A 24,658-nucleotide genomic window follows, 5' to 3' on the forward strand; every position below is an offset into this window, starting at 1 on the left:
AGGATGACTGTCGGTTACTACACCTGTGTAAAATCATGAATACCTCAATAGCGAAATATAATAATTTAACATATTTGATTAATATACAATCCACAAGCTGCTCTGGCCTCACAGCTATTTTAATTCAATAAAGAGAAAGTTAAAAAGGTTTAACCCACGAAAACCCAGTGTTGCTTTTTTGGTAGTTCCAGAATGAATTTTTCTCTCGAACCTTTTCTTAAGTGGTTTATCACCATTTATGACCTCCACCAGGAGGCACTGTGATCGCTTTGCTTTGCTTTGCTTTGTTTGTTGGTTTGTTTGTCTGTTTGTTTGTTTGTCTGTTTGTTTGTTAGCAAGATAAGTCAAAAAGTTATGGACGGATTTTCATGAAATTTTCAGTAAATGTTGATACTGGCACAAGGAAGAAATGATTAAATTTTGGTGGTGATTGGGGGGAGGGGGGCACTGATCTGTCTTGGCGGAGGTCTGTGCCCCCAAGTGCTATTCTTGTTATAATATTATTCTCTGTGTTTTGTGTGTCTTCTATAAAAATCATGCATTTTCCCATATTTAATTCACTGATCATGTAGATGTTCATAAAAGCTCAGATTAAAGTTAATTGTCATCACATCCAAAACAGAGAAAAATGAAGAAAAATATAATTTTTTCTGCAAAATCTCTCATTAACTGATCATAAACCCAATGTGTCCATCCACTGTCACTGATCCAACTCCATGGGTTTGACTGGTGAATCAATGTTGTAGAAGATGACGGTGTTTCCACGGTAACTACGGAGCCTGTGAACGTCCAAATATGGTCATATCTATATGACCATGAAAAGATGAAGAACTGTATTTTACACCAATTATTTACATGTATTAATAGAATTAATGCATCAGAAGTTTTTGAACATTTTATATTGGTACATGATTTTGGTCAGCAGTGGTAGTTTGGGTCTTTATGGGTTAATGAACATCTACATGTACATGTGCCAGTCTCTCTATATCTCTATCGCTCTCTCTTTTCTCCTCCTTTACTCTCTCTCTTTAACCCCAACTGGTCAAGGCAGACGTCCATCCTTCAGGAGTCTGGGTCTGCTCAAGGTTTCTGCCCGTTAAAGGGAAGTTTTTCCTCGCCACTGTCACCAATCACAAGTGTTTGCTCCTGAAGGATTCTGTTGGGTCTCTGTAAACTTAATTTGATTCTGATTTGAATTGATAAAGCACTTTGTGACTCTGTCTGTGAAAAGTCCTCTATAAATAAAATTTACTTACTTACTTACTTACTTACATGATCAATAAATTAAATATAGGAAAATACTGGATTTTCACTGAAAAATGCCAAATACAGAACATAATGTTAGAGTAAATGCTGATAAATCACTTAGGAAAGGTTAAAAATGTAGAAAAATTCCTTTGGGAACAGCCACAGAAGCAGAACTGGGTGTTTATGGGTGAAGTCTGAAAAAAGGACCTTTGACCAGAAACTAGAAATGGCATCAGAGTATATGGCACTAAAAAGAAAACCTCCTGTCAGATGTTGTAGGTGGAACACATACTGGACTGCCCTCATGTTTTTGCTCCATATTTACAGGAAGCTCCACTGCACCAGGAACTACATCCACCTCAACCTCTTCTTCTCCTTCATCCTGAGAGCCGTGGCCGTGTTGGTGAAAGACGACATCCTGTTCAACCGAACCTCCCAGTGCTCCAACCAGCCGTCACTGGTGAGCTCACTTCCTGTCCCCACTGAGCCCTCAGGGTAAAATCATGTATTAACAGCACGGTGCTATAGAATGAAGGCATTTCCCAGTTCCTTAGCTCTTTGCAGTTAGTATCTAATAAAATCACTATTAGGTTTCAGCTGAATTAGATTTTTTAATGGTTTTCATGCCTTTGTGGCTGGAGGGAGTATTATTCTGTCAGGAGCAAATGATCACATAGACTGAGGGATGGGAATAAGGGGTCAAAGGTCAACATACTGTGACCTAACAGAACTCATTCTTGGACATTTTTAAAAACTTCATCAGCTAATTATGAGACAGTTTCCACATGAATGTGCAATAAGACAGAATGATGACATTTTATATCCAAAAGGTCAAAGGATGACTGTGGCATCATAACGTTCTGCTAAAACATTATTCATAGCCAGAATTGTCTGAATTTGTGTGGATTTGCACTGAAGGGATGTGGGTGCTTCAGTGAAACTGGTACTTAAAGGAGTGAGGTTTAGCTTTTTTCAATGGAATTCTTCCTTTTCTCTCATGTCCCTGTGGTCTCCATCAACTATAAATGCTCTGCTTGGCTCTGAATTCTTCATTCATTCAACTCCACAGGTCCATCTGCAACACTATTTCTGACTAATGACACCACAAAGGTGGTTTTCAGCGCTGGCCCTTTAAATGCAAATGAGACACCTCAGGCCCGCCCCCTCCAGGTTGTTGGCTGTGCTGCTCTGTCTCATTCAACCACTTGTGTTCGTTAATACAACCAACAACTGAACATTTTAGGTAATAGGCTCCAAGTTTGGACATATTTCAGTTTTTACTCCAACTGCTGATGCTGACAAACTATTCTGTCGAACTGGAGAAATATTCATCTGAAGTCTGGACCTGATATGTGCAAATGTTGTGAAGGAACTAGTTATAAAACGTAACAAATTTAGAAGGAATTAAAACAGGTTGTAGAAATACACTTGATTTTTGCAGGAATGAATATAAAGATAGTTTTGCAACAGCTGGAGGGTTCAAATTTAAACTGTATGAACTATTAGAGTCCAAATACACAAAGAAATGAAGCACAGACTAAGAAAAGTGGGTTTAGATAAATATGAGCCTTTTAAAAGCAGGACAGATGGGCTAAAATTCAGACCAGATGTAGACTAATGTTATGAAGCAAGTTTGGAAACACTTTGGGTCTATTTTAAAAATAAATATTTCCTGAGATAAAAGAAACTATTTTTCAGATAGAACACTCATGCTTATAAAAATCCTCAAGTAACACAGTAAAAAGGAAATGAAAATTATACAATGCTATTTTTTCTAATATCTTTTTATTCTCTCACAGGTACATTTTGGGAATGGAAGGAAACATGCAAGGCAGAGTGTTTCACAAAAATGACCGCTGCTGCAAAATCACTCACAATTTATATCCGTTTAACTGGGCAGGTTCCACATGTAACACGAGTGGACACAATGGGTTACACACGAAACCTGGAATGAGACTGCCAATTCATAAAAAAACCTGTATGTCTGGATTAGAAAAATCACTAGGATCGACAAATTTATCACAGTGTCTTTATTTCTAGTGGTGTATAAGACCAGTTACAGCCATGTTTTCAGATCTAATGCACTGACACCTGGGGGATTCTATGAAACTGGTCCTAAAAACAGGACATGGGGCTAAAAATTCAAACCAGATGTAGACTAGTGTTATGAAGCAAGTTTGGAAGCACTTTGGGTCTGTTTTAAAAAGAAACATTTACTGAGATAAAAAAGGAACTATTTTTCAGATAAAACACATTTTTGTTATTTTGCAATATTTTTAATACAATGCATACAATACAATACAATACAATATACAATATACTGTATGTAACACAGTCAAAAGGACACAAAAATTACGGACTACTATTTTTTTTTAATATCTCTTTATTCTCTCACAGGTACATTTTGGGAATTGAACTAATTATGCAAGGCAGAGTGTTTCACAAAAATGGCCGCTGTTGCAAAATCCCTCACAATTTATATGTGTTTAAATGGGCAGGTTCTGCATGTAATGCAAGTGGACACGAATGGGTTACACACAAAACCTAGAATGAGACTGAGATTCGTGAAAAACCCACGTGTTGATTATAAAAACCACTAGGATCAACAAATTTAACCCAGTGTCTTTATTTCTAGTGGTAATAAGAGCATTTACAGCCATGTTTTCAGGTCTAATGCACTGACACCTGGGGAGCTGTTCATGTCCCAGTTTTGGTCCTATTTTTGGCCCCAATATTTTATTTAAAATTTGTTTATTTTGGGATGGTTCAGAGCAAGAGGCTAGTTTTTTTGTTTTTTTTTTGCATTTTTGTGAGTTCATCATTAGGTCCATCCTGGGGGGAAATATGTCTACATTTGTCTTTTATTATTGGGTCTAAAAAGATAAACCCAGTTTAATGGAATCACCCATGTGTGAAGGATCCACATTTGACAGTTTGCAGTTTGATGCTTTTTGCAGCAGCGTAAACATTTAGAGCATAAATTGCATTTCTACCACATTTTAATCTGTGAATAAGATAAGCAATAACTTTATTGATCCTTTTATGGGGAAGTTGCAGTGTTAACAGCAGCAAAAATACAAACAAAGTGCAACAAAACAAGCAGAAACTTTCAAGAAATATAAAAGAGAATGTCATATTTATATTACTCTTTTTTTTTTTTACACAAATACATACTATTTAAATATATATACAATATAATTGTACATGGCATTGATTTGTATTTGACATGGAGGTATTTACTGTGAACTGTTGTCTGGTTCGATGAATAATGAATACAAGAGCTGGAACACTGACAATAAGTCCCATAATATGTTGTATTATTTTGTGTGGGAAGTTGGAATAAAAGGTAAATGACAGTAAGTGGAATAGAAACATATTACTTTAATAAATACAGAGAAACTATGTGTGCATGTTGAACTGACAAAGAGACCGCGATGTTTAGTGAAAAACAAACAGAAATGTGATCATGGATGAGAACCAGTAATGAAAGGCAACCAAATGTCAGACAAAGCTTTAACAAACTGTGGAAGAGTTTGAAATAACTTGGTAAGAGTGAGTCCTTGTGAAAACATGATTCAAATTATTAAATAAATTCCAATTCTTACAGTAAATGATGAGTTTGGACAGACCTTGGACAGTCTTGGAACTGCAGTGTGTCATTGTTTGGCATTGAACAAGTCTCATTTTAGTTTCAGATTTCATAAAATTATGTTAATTGTGAATAATTTAGCATTTATATGTGATTTTTATTTTGGTTAAAATTAATCTACATTGTCGAATTAAACTAGAAAACATAGTGCAGTTCTTTCTCACTCTTTTTTATTTTCCCTGAAACACTTTTTTTCTCTTTTACTTTTCAAAGAGAGCTCCACGAAAAAGAATTTAAAGCTTTGAAACAGAATAATTTAGGAAGCAAAGCCTGTAAAAATGAACTGAACCATGTTTGACAGTGTTATTTAGCAACAGCTCCGTAAATGACTGTAAACGTGTCTGGTATAATTGCAGGACGCTCTGACCTTTACGCTCGTCTGGACTCACCGATGTGATCTTTACATTAAAGCAAATCCTCCAGAGGAACTCACTGATCCCCTGGATCAGACTCATGTAAGGTCAGTTCCACATTCAGCTCAATCTGATCTGCAGTGGACCGGACCAGTCAAATAAGAACAGAATAATATAGAAATAAGGTCAACTCCAAACTATGATAATAATAATAATAATAATAATAATAATAATAATAATAATAATAATAATAATAATAATAATAATAATAATAATAATGATAATAATAATAATAATAATAATAATAATAATAATAATAATAATACTTATATAACGCTTTTTTGGACACTCAAAGACACTTCACAAACAATCAAACAAAAAGAACAGAGAAAGAAAGAGGCTGAAGAAAATGCCAGTTTGAACAGGTGACTTTTCAGCAATGATTTAAAGTTTTATTTTGAGTCTGAGTTCCTGATGTTCTGTTGAGTGAAGTTCCTGGGGGGGGGGGGGGGTGGGGGGGGGGGGGGGGGGGGGGGGGGGGGGGGGGGGGGGGGGGGGGGGGGGGGGTGGGGCGCTGCAGCGAAGGCTCGGTTTTCTCTGTGTTTTAGAGTGAAAAAGTCAAATTAAACAATGAAAATATTTAATATATATTATTTATTTATTTATTTATTTATTTAATATATATTATTTATTATTTTTTTATTATTTATATATATTATATAATATATATTATATATATATTTAATATCTACAAACTATCCTTTCCATCAATGTAAATAACATGAACTGAAAAAATCTGTGTAATTTCAAACAACACTATTCTGCCTCTGTTTATCATTTACATATGTACATTATAACGTACAGATCACTACAAACACACAAAACATTTAATATCAGGCAGAATATTATTCAAATTGCACTTAATTCTCTTTAGACATTTCAGGTTGTTCGTATTTGTTCAGGTTATTCACATTTTTTGTAAAATTATACTTTGTTTTAGTGTAAATAAGTGAAAATATTTACATTTACAAAGAGAAAAATTGTCAGTTGTCATTATTTCTCTGTTCTTCTGATAGTATTTGACTGAATCCTGCCCACTGCAGATTGAACTGGTCTGAATGTGGAACCTGAACTAAAAGGATTGTTTAATATCTTCAGTGTTATTTTTGCATTTCATAAATTCATCCCCAGGGCCGGACTGGAGCCTTTGGCGGGCCAGATTTGGCCCCTGGGCCGCATGTTTGACACCTGTGACCTGGTTGAAAACTACAGTATATACCTGCATATCAGAGTAATTAGCATTTAGCATAAAGACCTGATTAACCCTGAAGGATGTGTTGGGTGCAGTGGGCTGTAAGGACAAACAAAAGAACAAACAGGGTTCAGTTCAAAGGTTAATGTGCTTCATTTGTATGCTGATAGGTTTGTGACATTTAACATTCACAGCTTAGATGACAAAAATCTATACCTTAGTTCTGATATGTGACCTTTAGGTTCTTTTCTACTGTCTTTTTTTCCGTGTGTGTGTGTGTGTGTGTGTGTGTGTGTGTGTGTGTGTGTGTGTGTGTGTGTGTGTGTGTGCGTGTGTTTGTGTGTGTGTGCAGGTGGGTTGTAAAGCCAGCCTGGTGTTTTTCCAGTACTTCATCATGGCTAACTTCTTCTGGCTGCTGGTGGAGGGTCTGTACCTCCACACTCTGCTGGTGGTCATCTTCTCAGAGAATCGCCACTTCATCGTCTACCTGTTCATCGGCTGGGGTAGGTGATGATTTACAGGACAGTCATATTCAACACAACGACCACACGTGCTACACACACATTCTGGAAAGGTGATGAGCCCTTGCATTATGTCATCGTGTAGGAATCATTAAGTGGGATCTTTACGTACTTGGGTTTTTGTTTTTAGCTCACAGGCCCAAAGGACAGGAGCTACTGGGAAGAAACTGTGTCCACTGTCTACATCATTTTTGCCATCATCTTCGACGTCTTTGTCATCGTCTTTGTTGTCTTCATTAGCAATTTCTTCAAACATCTTCTCCGACAAAACTACTGCGCGGACTTGTTTCAAATTTTATAAGTAGCTTCCTTGGAACTGTGTCCGTTTTCTTCGTCATCTTTGTCCTCATCTTTGCCTTTGTCGTTTTTGTTGTTATCATCTTTGTCTTCGTCATCTTTGTCGTTGTCGTCTTCATTAACAATTTCTTCTAACATCTTCTCCGACAAAACTACATTGAAATTTTAGTGGCTTCCTTGGGACAATAGTTACAAAGTTTGTTCCCAGTTTTGAGAAATGTATTCAAAATGTGCCTTCATTTATAATGGGTCATATTTGAAAGGTTTATGACACGGAAATGGTTACAGATACCAGTATAGTTACTATCAAACACTGATAGGAAATCATATCTGGATTTTCATTTGGGTCTATGACCGTTGACCTTGAGTGACCTTGAAGGGTCAAACTAAAGGTCACCATTGTCCACAGTTCAGTCTTCTTCTTTTTGTACATATGTGTCACACTCTAGGCCTGTGGTCCACATCTGGCCCAGCATCCACTCATATCTGTCTGCATGTTTGGGAGCACACAGCTGTGGGAGAAGCTGCTCTGAGTGATGAGGTTTAACAAACCTGCACACAGGAGTCACCTGATGATGAACAGCTGCTGTCCACTCTGACAATGTCCACAACACAGAACCTCACACCAAACCACCTTCAGAACCTCACACCAAAACCAAACCAACTTCAGAACCTCACACCAAACCAAACCAACTTCAGAACCTTACACCAAACCAACTTCAGAACCTCACACCAAACCAAACCAACTTCAGAACCTCACACCAAACCAACTTCAGAACCTCACACCAAACCAACTTCAGAACCTCATACCAAACCAACTTCAGAACCTCACACCAAACCAACTTCAGAACCTCATACCAAACCAACTTCAGAACCTCACACCAAACCAAACCAACTTCAGAACCTCACACCAAACCAACTTCAGAACCTCACACCAAACCACCTTCAGAACCTCACACCAAACCAAACCAACTTCAGAACCTCACACCAAACCAACTTCAGAACCTCACACCAAACCAACTTCAGAACCTCACACCAAACCACCTTCAGAACCTCACACCAAACCAAACCAACTTCAGAACCTCACACCAAACCAACTTCAGAACCTCACACCAAACCAAATGAACTTCTTGCCAAGAAAAGATGCCAAGCATCCAGCTCTGGCACAATGGCCTAAAAGCAAAAAAAATTGAATGTTTTTATTTGTTGTTATTTTAACTTTTGCTGTAAAGTGCAATTTTTATTTATATTTTCAGGGTTTTTTTGCAGCATGCTCATATTTTGATTTTTTTTTTTAATATTTTGAATTCATATAATTTTGACAGGAGATATTTTTATGAAGAGCAAAATATTTAAATATATTTAAAGTTTAAGTTTAGTTTTTTTGGAATAATGTTGTATCCTGTCTGTTTCTATTCATATTTATGTTCAAAAAGCATTTAGGTTTAGTCTGTTCAATAAATGTTTATCCTGTTTGGGCTGTGACCTAAAGTCAGCTTTGAGTTTTGGTCCTCTGTGCATTTGAGTTTGACGCCCCTGTTCTAGTTGGACTGAGCTCCTGTTGAGTTCTCACAATTAATTAGTTGAGTTCTCCTCCAGTGAAAGTACCGCCCACTTCCAGCACAGACAGAACCTGACAACCTCATAAATTCAAGTTGTTATTGATTCTTGGTAGAACGTGCTGGTGAACTACAGAGCCACTGGTTCTATTTATAGTTTTATTTGACTGTATTTGGGATATTTGTTTGTTTGTTTGTTTGTTTGTTTGTTTGTTTGTTTGTTTAACCAATAAAAAGTATCACCGGGCTTCTGTTAAAACAGAACAGCTCTGCTTTAGTCTCATTTTGCAGCAGAGAATCCATGAAGAATGCATTAGACAGAAACCACAGACAGACCTGAACAGAAGGAAGCATATGATTGGTTATATTCACTCTAAATCTTGCCTTAAGGGTGTACAAGGATGTGAGTTTGTTTGATTTGTGATTTAAAACCACTGTATAACAATCTAAACACATTTAAATTCTCTCCGTCACATTGTTTTTCCAGTCGTTCACTCAACACTGCAACTTCCTGGTGTTCAGTGAGCACAGAAAAGAAGCAAAGTACATAAACAACAAGCAAGAAATGTTAGATATTTTACCTTTAATCTCTTTTTTAGTTTCATAAGCATGAGTTATTTAGAACTGTTTTTGTTTTATTTCACCAATTATTAGTTAATTGAAGTGAACAGCTTGTAACAGAGGTAAGTGGAACATGTCTGTGTGCATGGCGGCCCACAGTTTCCACTTGTCACTGGTATTTTTGCTAATTAGTCTGAAGGCGACACAACATACATGTGTTAACATTAATGTGTGTAGTTATGTCATGGTTATAGATGTGAAGAGGAATTATTTGCTTACAATTCATTTTTGGCTCTTATCTCAGTCAGTGGAGTTGAGGAACTGGAATCTTTAGCAATTAGCTAAAGAAGAAGAAGAGTGTTTTTTTTCCAACTGAAGAAGCTCACATTGAACTGTCTGACTGACTCTTTAGGTCAGATGGTATTAGTTTAGATCATACACAGGGGATTAGGGCAGTGCTTTTCAACTTTGGGGTTAGGACCCCATGTGGGGTCGCCTGGAATTCAAATGGGGTTGCCTGAAATTTCTAGTAATTGATAAGAATAAAAAAAAACAAAAACAAATGTACTAATAAAATATATGGTGAGTTGACGATCCCAGTCCATAACAGACAAACTGAGTCTGAAACTGCAGCACTGTGGTTCTGTTTCTGTGTCAAATGTTCATTGTGGTCAGTTTCAGATGCTGCAGCTCTTTCATAATTCATAGTTTCAGTTCTTGTTTGTTCAGTATTAATTATAAATCCTTGTAAATCACAGCTGGACTGACTGGACATATCCTGACCCTTTGTGCAGTAATCTACACCTGGATTTACTGCCTCTGTCCACAATAATATACATTATATAGACTAAATGTCCTCTAACATTAATGTTTATTTACAACATAGTAAAGCAAACTATCACATTATCAAAAACAAATTAATTTTAGCAAAAAAAAAATAAAAATAAAAAAGGCTCCGTTTGAATGTCTGGAGTCGCCGCAAATTTGTGATGTTAAAATGGAGTCATGAGGCTAAAAAGTTTGGGAACCGCTGGATTAGAGGAATAGGCTGTTTCTCTGCTTTCCTCTGCATTTTCCATGACCCTAGTATTACCTTTAAAATTTCAGTAATTGTAATTTTATTATTAAGTAGAAAAGAAATTAGTTACATAGCTAGTGGAGGTCCTTCCAGTGCTGTTCTAACACTTTGTTTTGCCTCCGATTAGCATCATTTCCAGCAGCAGTCAGTTTTCTACTTTATACTGTGTCTGTTGGCGAACAGAACACTGACAGTTAAAGACCTAGAGCCTTGTGCTGCCTTCATGTGCTATGGAAATTATAGGAAATACTACTTACGAACTCAAAAATTGCACATGAACGTCTCCTCATGTCATATTTTCCACTGGGGAATGGGGAAATGTGGAGAGGAGTGGAGTTTGCATATGCTTCCAAAGACATGCATTAATAGGTTAATTGATTAGCGCTAAACTGCCCATAGATGTGAATGTGAGAGTGACTGGCTGTTTGTCTCTCTATAAATGTGTATAAATGTCCCTACGCCCCCTCAAGGATTAAGTTCAGAAGATGAACAAATGAATGAACAAAAAAATGCTGTAGCAGATGAATTAACACGTGCAAAATGGTTTTACCTGCGTAACAGGTGATGATGAATTGTGTCAGCCATTTTTCATTTCACTACAACAACAAGAACACTTGAACACAACACACTGATAATTTTGAATTCACAAGTGGGAAGGATCATCTTCCCGACAGCACCTGAAGGCAGCATTCATTGCATGAGTTTCAAAAACAGAACTGAAGACAGGATGTAGAAATGAAATGTGAGAGGCATCATTATTGATTATTATTTACCCAAAAAGACCCAGTGCTAATTCTGTGACAGTTCCCAAATGACTGTTTTCTCTCTATTTAACATTTCTTAAGTCATTTATCACCATTCATTATAATATTATCCTCTGTATTTTGTACTTTTCAGTGTAAATCATGTATTTTCCTATATTTAATTTCCTATACTTAATTTAGATGCTCATGAAAACTCAGTGTAAAATCAAAGGTCATTAAATCAAAACGGCAGAAAAAGATCTGTTTTAATTGTCAACACTACACCATCATAGAAAAGTAATAAACATTTATGAAACATAATGTGAAACAGCATTGATAACCCGTTCAAAACAAGTAACTGGGATGGTTTTCTAACAATGCGTGGTAAAAATGTCCTGAGATCTGAACATATTAACCCTTAAAGACCCAGTGCTTCTTCTGTGGTAGTCTCCAAATGATTTTGTCAATCCATTCCTGCATTCCTAGTTGATTTATTACCATTTATTATAATATTATACTCTGTATTTTGTGTTTCTTTCAGTATAAATAATTTATTTTCCTATATTTAATTTTCTGATCATGTAGATGTTCATAAAAGCTCAGATAAAAGTTGGGTTTTATTATATCAGACACAGAGAAAACTGAAGAAAAGGGGACTTTTTGGGCAAAATCTCTCATGAACTGAACTTAAACCCAGAGTGTCCATCCACTGTCACTGATCCAACTCCATGGGTTTGACTGGGGAATCAATGTTGTAGAAGATGACGGTGTTTCCATGGTAACTATGGAGCCTCTGAACGTCTAAATGGGTCATATCTGATGACCATGAAAAGACGATGAACTGTATTTTAGACTAATTACTGACATGTATTGATAGAATTAGTGGATCAATAGGTGTTAAACATGTTAGGTCAGTAGATGCTTTTGGTCGACAGTGGCTGTTTGGATTTTTATGGGTTAATAAAACCTCTCACCTTTAATTTCTACCATCTGACATCTGTTTCCTCTTGTATATAATTCCACTTCATGTCACATATTAGATATAGAGCCAGTGTATCACACACATTCTGACCACAGTGTTACTTGTGCTTTTCCTCATGAGGCATATGTATTCTGTAAGCAGCTTTTAAGCCTCAAATCTCCAATAACACTCCCAGGCTCACATGAGCTTCTCCACCTCCACAGTCCAGAGGAAGTGTCTGCACTGTGTCATACTGACACCTGTGGTCATCTGTCGAGCATCAGCATTCGGACGTGGCAGGTGGTAGGATTCAGACCAGTCTGGTCTGCTTGTCCCCAAACATGAGTATGAATACGATGAAATCCAAGATAACACCAAACAGCGTCAAAGAATGGCATAAGGCGCGTCAAAAGTTAGTGTGGATACTACTACTAATGGATTGGATTTATATAGTGCTTTTCTAGACAGTATTTACGTTATTGACCCATTCTTCATTGGCTTTCACATTCTCCCTCTGGTGGTGGTAAACTACATCTGTCCTGACAATCTACGCTTACGGCCCCTCCCACCACCACCAAACATTCATACACCAGTGTGGGAGGCAGGGAGGGGGAAGTGTCTTGCCCAAGGACACAACAGACTGACTAGGACAGAGAGGGATTCGAACCGCCAACCCTTCGGTTATTGGACAACCCGCTCTACCACCAGAGCCACAGCTGCCCCTCATATGCAGTACATAGATCATATAGGACCGGATCTACTAAGACCCCAGTTTGCCTGGACTAATTTGTTTGCACAATCTAGAATTTTGCGTGTGGGGTGTGACCACGGTGTGTGGGTGATTTACTCAGATGGCTTGCGCAAATTACAACAGGTGTAAAGTCTTGCAGACCACCTTATTTAAATGAATGGTTTAGTGTGTGCTACTGCAGACAATACACTGTAAAAAGTGCTGTGGGATAAACCAGTGCTGATGGAAACAGTGACTGAATGAACCAGACACAAAGAAATGGAACGCAGGAGGAGTTTAGTCAGAGAAGGTATTAAATGAGTCATTCATGCATGCATTTATTTTTCATTTTAAAGGGGTGTGTGTGTGTGTGTGTGTGTGTGTGTGTGTGTGTGTTGTGGGTGTGTGGGTGGTGGTGGTGCATATGTCTCTGTTATTTTTTCTTCTGTCACTCCATAAATGTTCCCACAGGGTGTAAAATGCGTCGTGTTCATCTGGTTTCCTCAGTTCTTTGTCTCCTCTCCACCTCCGTGTGTGTCCTTACCCATCCAACCCGTCTGCTCCTCCTTTTGACACCTGTTAAATACACACTCAGTTTCTCTCAGCTAAATTTCTTTCAGGTTTGATAAATCACTTTGTGTGTGTTAAATTAATATATTTTCTTTTTCTCCTCCCAGCACACACACAGTTGTGTGTAAACGCCTCATATTTCAGATTCAATGTGGTAAACGTACTAACTGATGCAGACACACTATTTTACACCTCTGAAACACACAACCCTTAGTGTCACTGTTAGTAAATCAGTTTAGACAGTTTTTTGTGTGTGCAATGAGTTTGCACGTTTTAATACACACAAACCTTTGATAGATCCGGCCCTGAGTGTGTGTTGATGCTTTGGTGCATAAAGTCAGTGAACACAGCTTTTCTGACACTGGAGACGCCACTAGGTTCTTTCAGCTCATCCTTCACTCCTTTCAGCAGCTGCACATATGGACTGAAGTCTGGAAGGAAAACCACAGACAGATTTGGTGATCATACTGCATATCCTCATTATGTTCTCATGATTATATTAACCCATAAAGACCCAAACAGCCTCTGGTGACCAGAACCATCTACTGATGTACAGCAGTTTTGTGTTTTGTGCACAGTCAGAATTCAGTCTGATATGTGAGGACTTTTGAGTTGCTTAGTGAATCTGACATGTGAATTTAGGGTAGGTGGAGGATGGGGTAAGGAGGCAGGAGATTATAGACTAAACTTCATCCCACTCCTTATCGAATGTTTGACTTTCTTTTATATAATTGTTTTGTTGCTTGATTTTAGATAAACAAACAGTACTGATGTAAACTGTTTAATTCCTGTTGATCCATTATTTCTATCAATCCATGTCAATAATTGGTGTAAAATACAGTTCTTCATCTTTTCATGGTCATCAGATATGACCATATTTGGACGTTGAGAGGCTCCGTAGTTACCATGGAAACACCGTGATCTTCTACAACATTGATTCCCCAGTCAAACCCATGGAGCTGGATCAATGACAGTGGATGGACACACTTTTTTTGTGTTCAATTAATGATAGATTTTAGTGAAAAACTCACTTTTTCTCAAGTTTTGTCTGTTTTTGGTATAATAATAATAATAATAATAATAATAATAATAATAATAATAATAATAATAATAATTTATTTGTAAAGCACTTTCAATCAAAGTGCTGTACAGATATAAAATTAATCACAATAAAACATGAAAACTAAAAACATTAACACAGTAAAAACAAATCAAGACATATAACACAGAGTAAACAAGTGGGTCTTGAGCTTTGCTTTAAAAACATCCACAGAGCATGCCTGCCTTATGTCCAGAGGAAGACTGTTCCAAAGTGTTGGCGCACGGAAAGAAAAGGCTCGCTCACCAACAGTCTTTTTCCTGACTTTAGGCACAGTCAGGAGGCCAGATCCTTGTGAGCAAAGGGCACGAGAAGGTGCATACAGTCTAACCAGCTCCGTTAAGGAAGAAGGTGCCGCTCCATTTAAAATTTTATAAGTCAATAAAAGCACCTTAAAATCAGCACGAACCTGACATGGAAGCCAGTGAAGAGAGGCCAACACTGGGGTAATATGATCATATTTCCCAGCTCCAGTCAGAATCTGAGCTGCAGCATTTTGCACCATCTGCAGGACTTGGAAACTTTTTTTGGGTAATCCTGAGAGAAGAGCATTACAATAGTCCAAATGAGATGTTATGAAAGCATGAATGAGGACTTCAGCATCTTTGTCACTCAGGATTGGTATAATATGTATATGTAATCTCAGCATGATGATTAAAGTATCTGATCAGTAAAATAAATACAGGGAAATACCTAATTTTCACTGGAAAAAAAAAAAAGAAGTAAAATGGAGGCAAGGCAGGTTTATTTCTGTAGCACATTTTATGTACAAGACAATTCAAAGTGCTTTACATGGAACATTAAAAGCATTACAGCAGAAGCAGTAAAAAGTATAAGTATGAGAAAAAACAAATGAACAAAAAAAAACACATAAAAAACAGATAAACAGATAAATAGATAAAATAGATAAGCAGATAAAACAGATAAAAACTTTAAGCTTTAAAGAAACAGTGCAGATCTGAACTGATGAATACAAACAGCTGAGAACAGGTGGGTCTGTAACCTGGATTGAAATAAACTGAGTGTTTCAGCTGATCTGGACAGAAATGGATAGGATAATATTATTATAAATGATGATAAAATATTTAAGAAAAGTTAAATAGAGAGAAAAAATAATTTGGAAACTACCACAAAAGTAGCACTGGGTCTTTATGGGTTAATATGATGATTGGAAAATAGATGAATCAAATATGTGGCAATGTTTCATATGTTTCCCTCTTTGTTTTTTGTCTTTTTGCAGGAATCCCCACTGTGTTCGTCTTTGCGTGGGTGATGACGAGGGTTTACTTGGAAGACACTGGGTGAGTGTGTCCATCCGCCAATCATCCATCAGCATGGGAATGTGATTGGCTCTTTGTATTCTACCCACGTCACAATGCCCTTCAAACATATTACCTAGATTAAGTAGCATTATCTTAATTTGCATGCCACGCGTCGTCTGACATATTTAAATCATCTTTTATTTGTTTTGCATCAGGCAGATTAGTGAGCTCTGATGCTGCCATGTTTACACTGCACTTCTTACTTTTCTTTTATTAGGTAATAGCATGCAGGGATGTTTTAATCACAGAGGACAGAGCTCCATTTTGGTATTAGATGACTGCATTTTATTTCATTAAGGCCACAAATGACATTTTACTGATTGAATTCTCCAGCACATAAATAAGTGTTTGTGAATCCAGCTGGGTTCAGGGAGATAAAGACACAAACCTCAGTCCGAGTGCAATTGAGCCGGTGAGAGTTTTCAACGGCACCGCTCGCTCCAGCCTGTGTTTGCACATGAGGTCAGCTGACACTGCAGCTCATTAACAGGAGTCACAGTCAGTGGGCGTGATCTAAAAACAACACTTTGAAAGTGCTCTCCAGCAGCAGTGACAGCGGAGCCATCTGATTGGAAGAGACAGCGAGTATACGCTTCAGCTCCGAGAGAACAGACAGAGTGAAAAATGGAAATAAAACCAGAGCATGAGCCTTCATCCTTTAACTGACAGATAAGAAATACAGCAGAGAGTCTCAGGGGTCGGTTTCTAAAAGTTCTGTTTGACTGGTTTATTGATCAGTCCAATGTCAGTTAATGAAGACACATTCAGACCAAGGAGTCACAGCGACATTAGAGCTGTGTATTGGCCAGAATATGGTGATACGATACAAATCACAATACTAGGATCACCATACGATATATCATGATACTGTTAAAAAGGCAATTTTTTGTTTGTTTCATTTTTTTTTTTTTTAAATGATTATTTCTTTGAAGAATTGAGTTCCAGCACAAATCTGCACAAATACTAAACACATTTGTATTTGATCCCAACAGGATCTAATGTTCTATCACCAAATGTTCAAACTGTGTTCAAACTGAAATTCTGTTTTACAGACATTCCAGTTTCAGATCCTGTTCAAATGTTCAGATTCTATTAGTTCACAACTAACATCAGAACAGTATTTGAGTTCAATCCCAACAAAGGAACCAACATTATTGTATAAAAGAGTGTGAAATAAGAATAAATAAAATAGAAACCAAACTAAAATCAACCTCCACAATATCTGCATTTGAATAAATACCTAAAAATATCAGTACGTTTTAATATCGATACAGTATTGTGAATTGAAATATCGTGATATATTGCCAAACCGATATTTTCTTACAGCCCTAATCGACATGCGCATAAACTTTGAAACTGAAAACATCTATTTGCTATGTTGGGAAAAGCAGCCACTTTGTACTAGCATTATATAAGAAGATAGATAGATAGATAGATAGATAGATAGATAGATAGATAGATAGATAGATAGATAGATAGATAGATAGATAGATAGATAGATAGATAGATAGATAGATAGACTTTATTAATCCCCAAGGGGAAATTGAAAATAGTCACCGCTCCACAGAAACAGTCAAAACCACATCAACAATAAATAAATAAATACAGAGTTTAAGTAGCTAAAATACATTAGGTTAAAAAGAAAGTAGAATTGAAAGACAAAGTGTGTATTCTATCTAACACGTTAAACATATAAACATTAAAAAACCCCCGAGGACAGAAGTGTTCTTCTACCTGCTGTACGCTCCACCACAGCTGCTCCTTCTGTCTCCTCCCACTTAAAGACGGAGAAAGGAGTTTTGCAGCTAGATGGAGTTTGTATTATATTGAAATATCAAAGAATGATGATAATGAGAGCTGCAATTATTCTGTAGTTTTGATTAGTTTATTGTTTCCCTTTTTCACAGAACCCACTTTTTTAAAATGACAGGAAATAATAGAAACAAAACTCACAATTTGTTTTCTTCATGATTTTTTTTTTTTTTTTTTTTTTTTTTTTCAGTTGCTGGGAGAGAAATGACAACCCAGTACCTAACTGGGTGATCAATGGGCCGATCGGATTCTCCATCATGGTATGTCACTGTTCATTAACTCTTGTTTGTCTGCAGGCTTTTTAGAATTTATCATCAACTGTATTCCAGAGTTACCTTCTGTTTCCAAAGAAGTTACAGGTGTTTTCAGCTTTTATAAAGGCTGTCTGATTAACTCATTAACTAAGACAGTCTTTCTGAGCCACAGCGCATATTTTACATTAGAAAAATCACAAGGCACACCACCAAACAAATATTTTACAAAAAGTATATTTATTGAAACATAATGCAAATCTAGTCTGAAGTCACTTCCTCTGTGTGAAACCTGGGCCTGTTTAGTCCAACACAAAGCTGATATTGTTGGAGGAATTGAAGAAAGACACACAGGAATCTTCCTCAACAGCACTGAGTCTCTCTCTTTTTCGGGGGGGGGGGCATCGGAGGTGCATCGGAGGTGCATCGGAGGTGCTCGGGCACATTGTCACAGGACGTTTGGAATAAGACAGCTGACAGGGGTGTCTCAGCGGCCCCTTGGATGGACCCCTGGATTGAGGTCCGTTTCACAGTAGTATGGGAGGAGCATCTCCCCTGTAACAACCTGATACCTGAGTTTCGCAGGTAACTCACTAATCTGCACATCACTAGTGGGGGGGGCTTTGTCAACAGAACACACAGCATCAGCGCCGGTTCACTTCCCTTTTATTTTTTGTTTTGCAAAGGGAAACAGGAGACTGTTGTAGTGGAGTGGATCATTGGTGCATGCACTCGTTCATATCTATGTCATGCTGCTCGCTTACAGAACCAGTCTGGTGAAACTGGATAATTTTTCAGGGCCCACCTGATGATTTCTCACGGCTCACTGGTTTGGAAACACTGAACTAAGACAACTGTTTACCTTAAGGGTTAGGGTTACCTATTATGCTTCAACTTTTTTCTGATTCGTATCGTTTTAGTTGTTCAGACTGAAATAATATAGGTACGTATTTGTTTATATTGTAGCAGAGACATGTTTACTTCATACAGACAATACGAGGTGCGGCAAAAAAGAAACGAGACTTTTCTCATAAAGGTTTTATTGCAAAATCTACAGAGACATTACTCATTGTCCCCCTCAAAGTAATCCTCCTGGAGTTAATGCACTTCTGTAATCCCTTCTGCCACCCACTGAAGCGCTTGGGAAAGTCCTCCTCCTTGATCTCCTCTGCAGACACAGAATGAGCTCCTACTAAGGGGCCGTTTACACGGCGTCGGATCCAGTCGACTCCGGGAAGATTTCATCGCGGATTAGCCTTCTGTTAACATGGAAACGGTGCCTAGAGTGCCTGAATCCGGAAACTTTTGATACCAGGGTCCAGGGTGGAACGTTATCGATACGCTCCGCATTCCAGCTCCGTGTTAACGCAAGTCGGAGCGTTCCGGGGTAAAATATGATGTCATCGCATGCACGCGCAGCCAAGAACCGCCAGTTATCCCACTCCAGGCCAGTTGGTGGCAGTAATGCGCCTCCAAGCTGGTTTGCCAGCCTCTATGACACAATAAAGCTGCAGAAAAAGAAGGAACAACCACAACAACAATGGCCGGTTTCAGAACAACATACGTGCTGCTAACTGTGCTCAGCTCATCTGTCCAGACAAAGAAGTCCTGCGTCTTTATACGACCACTCGCCATTGTTGTTTGTAAATAGTGTTGTCCGCCTCGTCTTCTTCTTCTTCTTCTCCTCATTTAAAGGCTGTCTAAACCGGAAATCGTTTGTGCGCAGGCGCGTGTTTTACCGCCACTGTTTCACTACAGCTCTACATCGCCAGCTACTGGTCTGGCATGGCCACTACAGTGTATTCAGCCGTCCTCGCGGACTCATGTGAACGCAGATCGTTATCATAGCGGCTTCGTCTTAACGCGGAATGATTTTATAACGCAAAGGAGAAATCTTTGCGGAATTGGATCTTAGTGTTGCCATGTAAACATAGCCTAACACTTTCTTCAGCCTTGGGAAAAGCTAGAAGTCACATGGTCCAAGATCTGGGGAATGAGGAGGGTGGTTGAGAGCTGTGATCTGCTCATTGGCCAGGAACTACCTGACACTCAGCGTAGTGTCATGGTGGAACAGCCAGAACTTGATCCTCCAGAGAGCCCGCCTGCTGCCAAACCCAGGCATGGAGGTGACTGAGAACCTCCTGGTAGAGGGGTTAACTGCTCCACCCTCAGGCATGAAGTCACACTTCCACCTGAAGTGAGGGTAGGTCCCGAAAGGCTGCCTGGAAGAGCTCTAATTTGACCTTAAAACTAGAGCAAAAACAACAAGACAAAGTCCATTTGATTCAAAAAAAGGTGAAGAGCTTTATTGGCCTTAAAATGCATCCAAGGAAATAAGCAAATAATGACAATAACAACAAAAAAATAAGCCCACAGGTGTGCACAGCCCTTCTGTAACTGCTATAAGCAATGTCAGACCCCCTCCATTTAAAGGCTAGGCCCCTCCCACTGGACCATACCATTTGTAACTGGAACTAATTAAACATTTCATCTCACTCCATAGGTTATTTTCCATAGTTATATTACAAAACAATTTATGTGTTTTAAACTCACATCAAAGGACTCATCTAATTACTTCTAGAATCTACACCCCCCCTTTTAATACTCAGATTACCTGGTCTGGTGCAGTCCGACAGGCGGAGCCTATTTTCCCAGTTTAACTCAGGCACTATAAAAGGCAGCCTGACCCTTCAGGTCCTTTTCCACAGCCCAGAACCAGGAAGCACTATGGAAGGAAAGGAAAAACACAATTAGGAACAAAATCTCCAAATATAGAATTTATCATAATTACAGACCTAATTCAACCTTATTTGTGTTTGTGTGTTTTTGTACCATGTCATGTGAAAACAGCCCAGCAGACTGACTGGTGTTTAACTGTAGCCCAGTGTGTGCACCACCAGACCATCAGTAGGATGAAACCTGGCCGCTGTTTACGCTGTGGAAGGAGTGAGCGTGTGGTGGATGATCAGTGGCGGGGGGGACGGCCACACATGAACTCATGATGGACCACTCCTCTGACTGGGGGTCCTCGTCCACCCTCTCACAGCCTCTCTTGAAGCATTTGTGCCGCTGTTAGAGAAATATGATATTAGATGATTCTCTGTAAATCCCAGGTGTTCAGAGCATGAGTCATGGATGGATGGTGATGACATGTCCTGTAAGAAAACACCCAGGACACGTCCACCATTTCTGCTCTATCTGCATGTTTTCTGTCTGCTGGTGCCAGTTCAGGACCAGAGCTGCCTGCTGCCTTTGGGAGATCAGGCCATAGAGGGTCCGGTCCCATGATGTTTTTTTAAATCCCATTTATTTTTCCAGAAGAAATTAATCCTGAACAAAAGTACTTTCTCTTCTGTTTCCATGGAAATGTTAAACCTGAATAAAGGTTTACATGAGGTATTAATGAGGTAGAGAAGTGAGTAAAAGGGTTCTGGCAGCCCTTCTGTTAGCTTAGCTTAGCCCTTCTGTTAGCTTAGCTTAGCATAGTCACTGCATTTCCATGGTCACACGTATCGAGTTTTTTAAAGATGATTTGTCGTCTTTTGTAAGTGATTTTGTGAAATCCGATTCTCTCTAATTATTTCTTTAGATCTGCGACTTACTGCACTCATACAATCTTGGGACTGTTGTGTTGATGGAAGTTGGAAAATCTTTTTGTTGAAGGGATACATGCGCTAAATTAGCTTTGCTTTAGCGTTTTAGCTTTGCATTAGTTTTTATTTCCCAGATTTTATTCCTGCAGTAAGTCACATGACCATGATTTGAGCCTCAGTTTGTGATCATATTGACCCCAGCGGACTAAAGGAATGATTAGGGAGAACTGAATTTACCAAAATCACTCCTAAAATACTACAAATCACCTCTAAAAGCCTGGCTACGTCTGACCAGAGGAATGAAGCCATTATGCTAAGCTAGGCTAAGCTAAGCTAACAGAAGGGCTGCAGTTCAAACTGTTTCTCCCACTTGTGGAACTCATTAGTTCATGACAAATGAATGAATCCAAAGCCAGTGTTGAACTGTTCCTTCAGGGTTTTCCAGGCTGGTAGATCCCATCAGAATAGCCCACTGGAACGCTTTGGGAAGACTAGACTGCAGTGCATATTCTTCCACCAGCGCAGAATGTGTGCGTCATTGCCACAGGACAAGACACTGAGCATGTGCAGAATGGAAGGAATAAAGTCCAAACGGAATAAAGGGTTTACATGTCCAGGAAGAATTTAGACCGCAGTTAAAAGAGGACTAAACCACTGACTTTAATCAGGTTTAAATTTAATCCCAACTTTTCTCTTTCAACTGGAATAAGGTGTTTACATGGACATCTGAAATAGGATCGAACCTTTAATCAGATTAAACCAAGAAGAACAGTTGTCATGGAAACGCACGGAGTGTAGGTGGGAGAAGAGTACAAAGTGAACCCATGCATCACCATGTTTTGGATACTTCAGCCAATGGTGAACTGGATCAACGTCATTATGTTTGGACACTTGTCCACTGCTTGTATTCTCCATATTCTTTCATATGAACTTCGACTTCCTGGTGTTAGTCAGTCAACTGCTGCATCCTGTTGGATGGACTTGACTCCTTGCCGCAAGTAAAGTCTTCTGATTCCAGAATCCAGGGACTCTGTCTTGATTCTTAGATGGTATCCCAGAATTTTTCTATCAGCCACTCAAAGACTTGTGGCCACACCATTGCATCTTCTCCGTAAGCCTCACGGAAAAGTTTGAGACACTCTGTTGGACTCCTCCCCAACTTAGCAAGAAATTTCATCAAGGAATTAATTCTTTGCTCGGTGTTTGTTATCGCTGTGCTACACAAAAGTTGTGTGACGAGGCCTAACAGCACTATGTTACACAAAAGCTTGAAACAGAAGAATGGAGTGAGAGGAGTGAACAATATTATAGCAGACTATGGGTGAGAAGTTGCACAACACAATGAAATAAGCGCTTAGCCAATAGGCATTGAGTCATGAGCATAGCTGCCACTGTCTCGTTTCTTTATTGTTACACCTTGTATATAACACAAACTGTGAACTCCAGTAATGGACCGATAATAAAATAAGTACATATTGAAAGATTTAAAAGGTATACTTCAGTTTACCTTTAAAAATACCAGACCACGAAAACAGATACAGCCAAATGTCCAAGATCCAGGCACTGAACAAGTGGGAACTTCTGATATGTATAAAACATTTTTTTCAGGACACAATACAAAGCAATCGAAGCAATAGTTTAAAACTGGTGCACAATGGGACGGCAACAAATTCCTAGTGAAGTCAGTGCTGGCTTACCCTTTAAGTGTGCTGAAAGCAAATTAATTAGTATCTTCAACTTGTAGAAGTGAATGGGGTATTCATTAGTGTCTATGGATATTTAGGAATTAATCAATTTATTTTGATATTTAATTATTTAAAAAACACTTTACTTCAAGAATAAGACAATAATGACAGAAACACAAAGGAAATCCACAAAGAAAAATTTACAGTATATAAAGTGTCCTGCACTGTTTACGACACTCATTCTACAGTAGCACACAGACTTACTTATATACAGACATGTCAGAGTGACGTCCCTGCCTGAACAGACACAGAACACAGGTTTTAAATGTGATCTGTGCACACATTTCTGCCCACACTAGGCTCGTCTTCCACTGGGTGCAAAATACCTTGTTGCCAGGGTACACTATTTACTCTACAAAGTACACTATCCTTTTGATTCTCAGCATCTCCATTACAACCTGATGACAGAGCAGTCTATGTAAGCACTTATAGTTATGTTGAATGACAGTTGTGTAATGATAAAACTGCAACAAGTTTCCTTCACAGTTGAGACAGATCCAAAAACAATCATTAAAATCATATTAAATATGTTCACATTTTTGTGGTGCAGTTTTCACCAATCAATCCATTTTTATTTATATAGCGCCACATCTATACAAAAGTTATCTCTTGACACTTTACATTCAGAGCTGGTCTAGACCAGACTCTTGATAAACCAGTTCACAGACACTCAACAGAATCCTCCAGGAGCAAACACTTGGTGAGGAAAATGTCCTTTTAACAGAAACCTCATGCAGACCCAGACTCTTGGAGGATGGTCGTCTGCTTTGACCAGTCCAGCCAGTCCTTTGGTTTCTGAGGCAAAAAAGTTTGCTATAAATGCAGATAGTTGATTAATTGGCCCAAAAACCAACGCAGTTTCTACTTAAAAAATCAGGACCCTGCTTTTGATTTTAGAGATAGTGGAAAGGCCACCCCTAGAAGACCTGCTAGGAGGTGTACTGTATTTCTAGGGGATATATTCTAATCGATAGAACCAGGATTCTGAAGAGTTTCTAAAGAAGTAAAAGGAAATGAAAGCTCAGTTCTGTAGCAAAGGGGTGAACAGTGCAGACCTTTTTAGATTCATATAATGTGTTGTGTTTCATCATATTTGTAGCCGTAGAGGGCATTACAGTGTCAGTCATGCAGATAACACCGTGCATCAGTGTGTGTGTGTGTTATCTTTAGAGACAACCAGATGCACTGTTAGTTAAATGTCTGATGTTCAACACTGAGATCTGAATCAAAGAAAGCAGTTTGGAGCTGGTTCACAGGGGTTTAATGTCAGCAGGAGGTTAATGCCAGTGCTTGCGCGGATGTCCACATGCAGTC

At 38.5% G+C, this 24,658-nt stretch overlaps 1 protein-coding gene across 1 annotated transcript in view; it reads left to right on the forward strand.

The window, feature by feature from the left end:
- The window catches only part of LOC115437385 (vasoactive intestinal polypeptide receptor 2-like), a 103,964-nt gene that overhangs the window by 56,779 nt on the left and 22,527 nt on the right, over nt 1-24,658 (forward strand). The window contains exons 6-9 of the mRNA XM_030160612.1: nt 1,576-1,708; nt 6,855-7,005; nt 15,862-15,922; nt 17,946-18,015. Of these exons, the coding sequence (XP_030016472.1) occupies nt 1,576-1,708; nt 6,855-7,005; nt 15,862-15,922; nt 17,946-18,015 (415 nt within the window). The remainder of the gene's footprint in view (nt 1-1,575; nt 1,709-6,854; nt 7,006-15,861; nt 15,923-17,945; nt 18,016-24,658) is intronic.

This window comes from Sphaeramia orbicularis, chromosome 17 (assembly GCF_902148855.1).
Source record: "Sphaeramia orbicularis chromosome 17, fSphaOr1.1, whole genome shotgun sequence".
In the NCBI taxonomy this organism is placed as follows: domain Eukaryota; kingdom Metazoa; phylum Chordata; class Actinopteri; order Kurtiformes; family Apogonidae; genus Sphaeramia; species Sphaeramia orbicularis.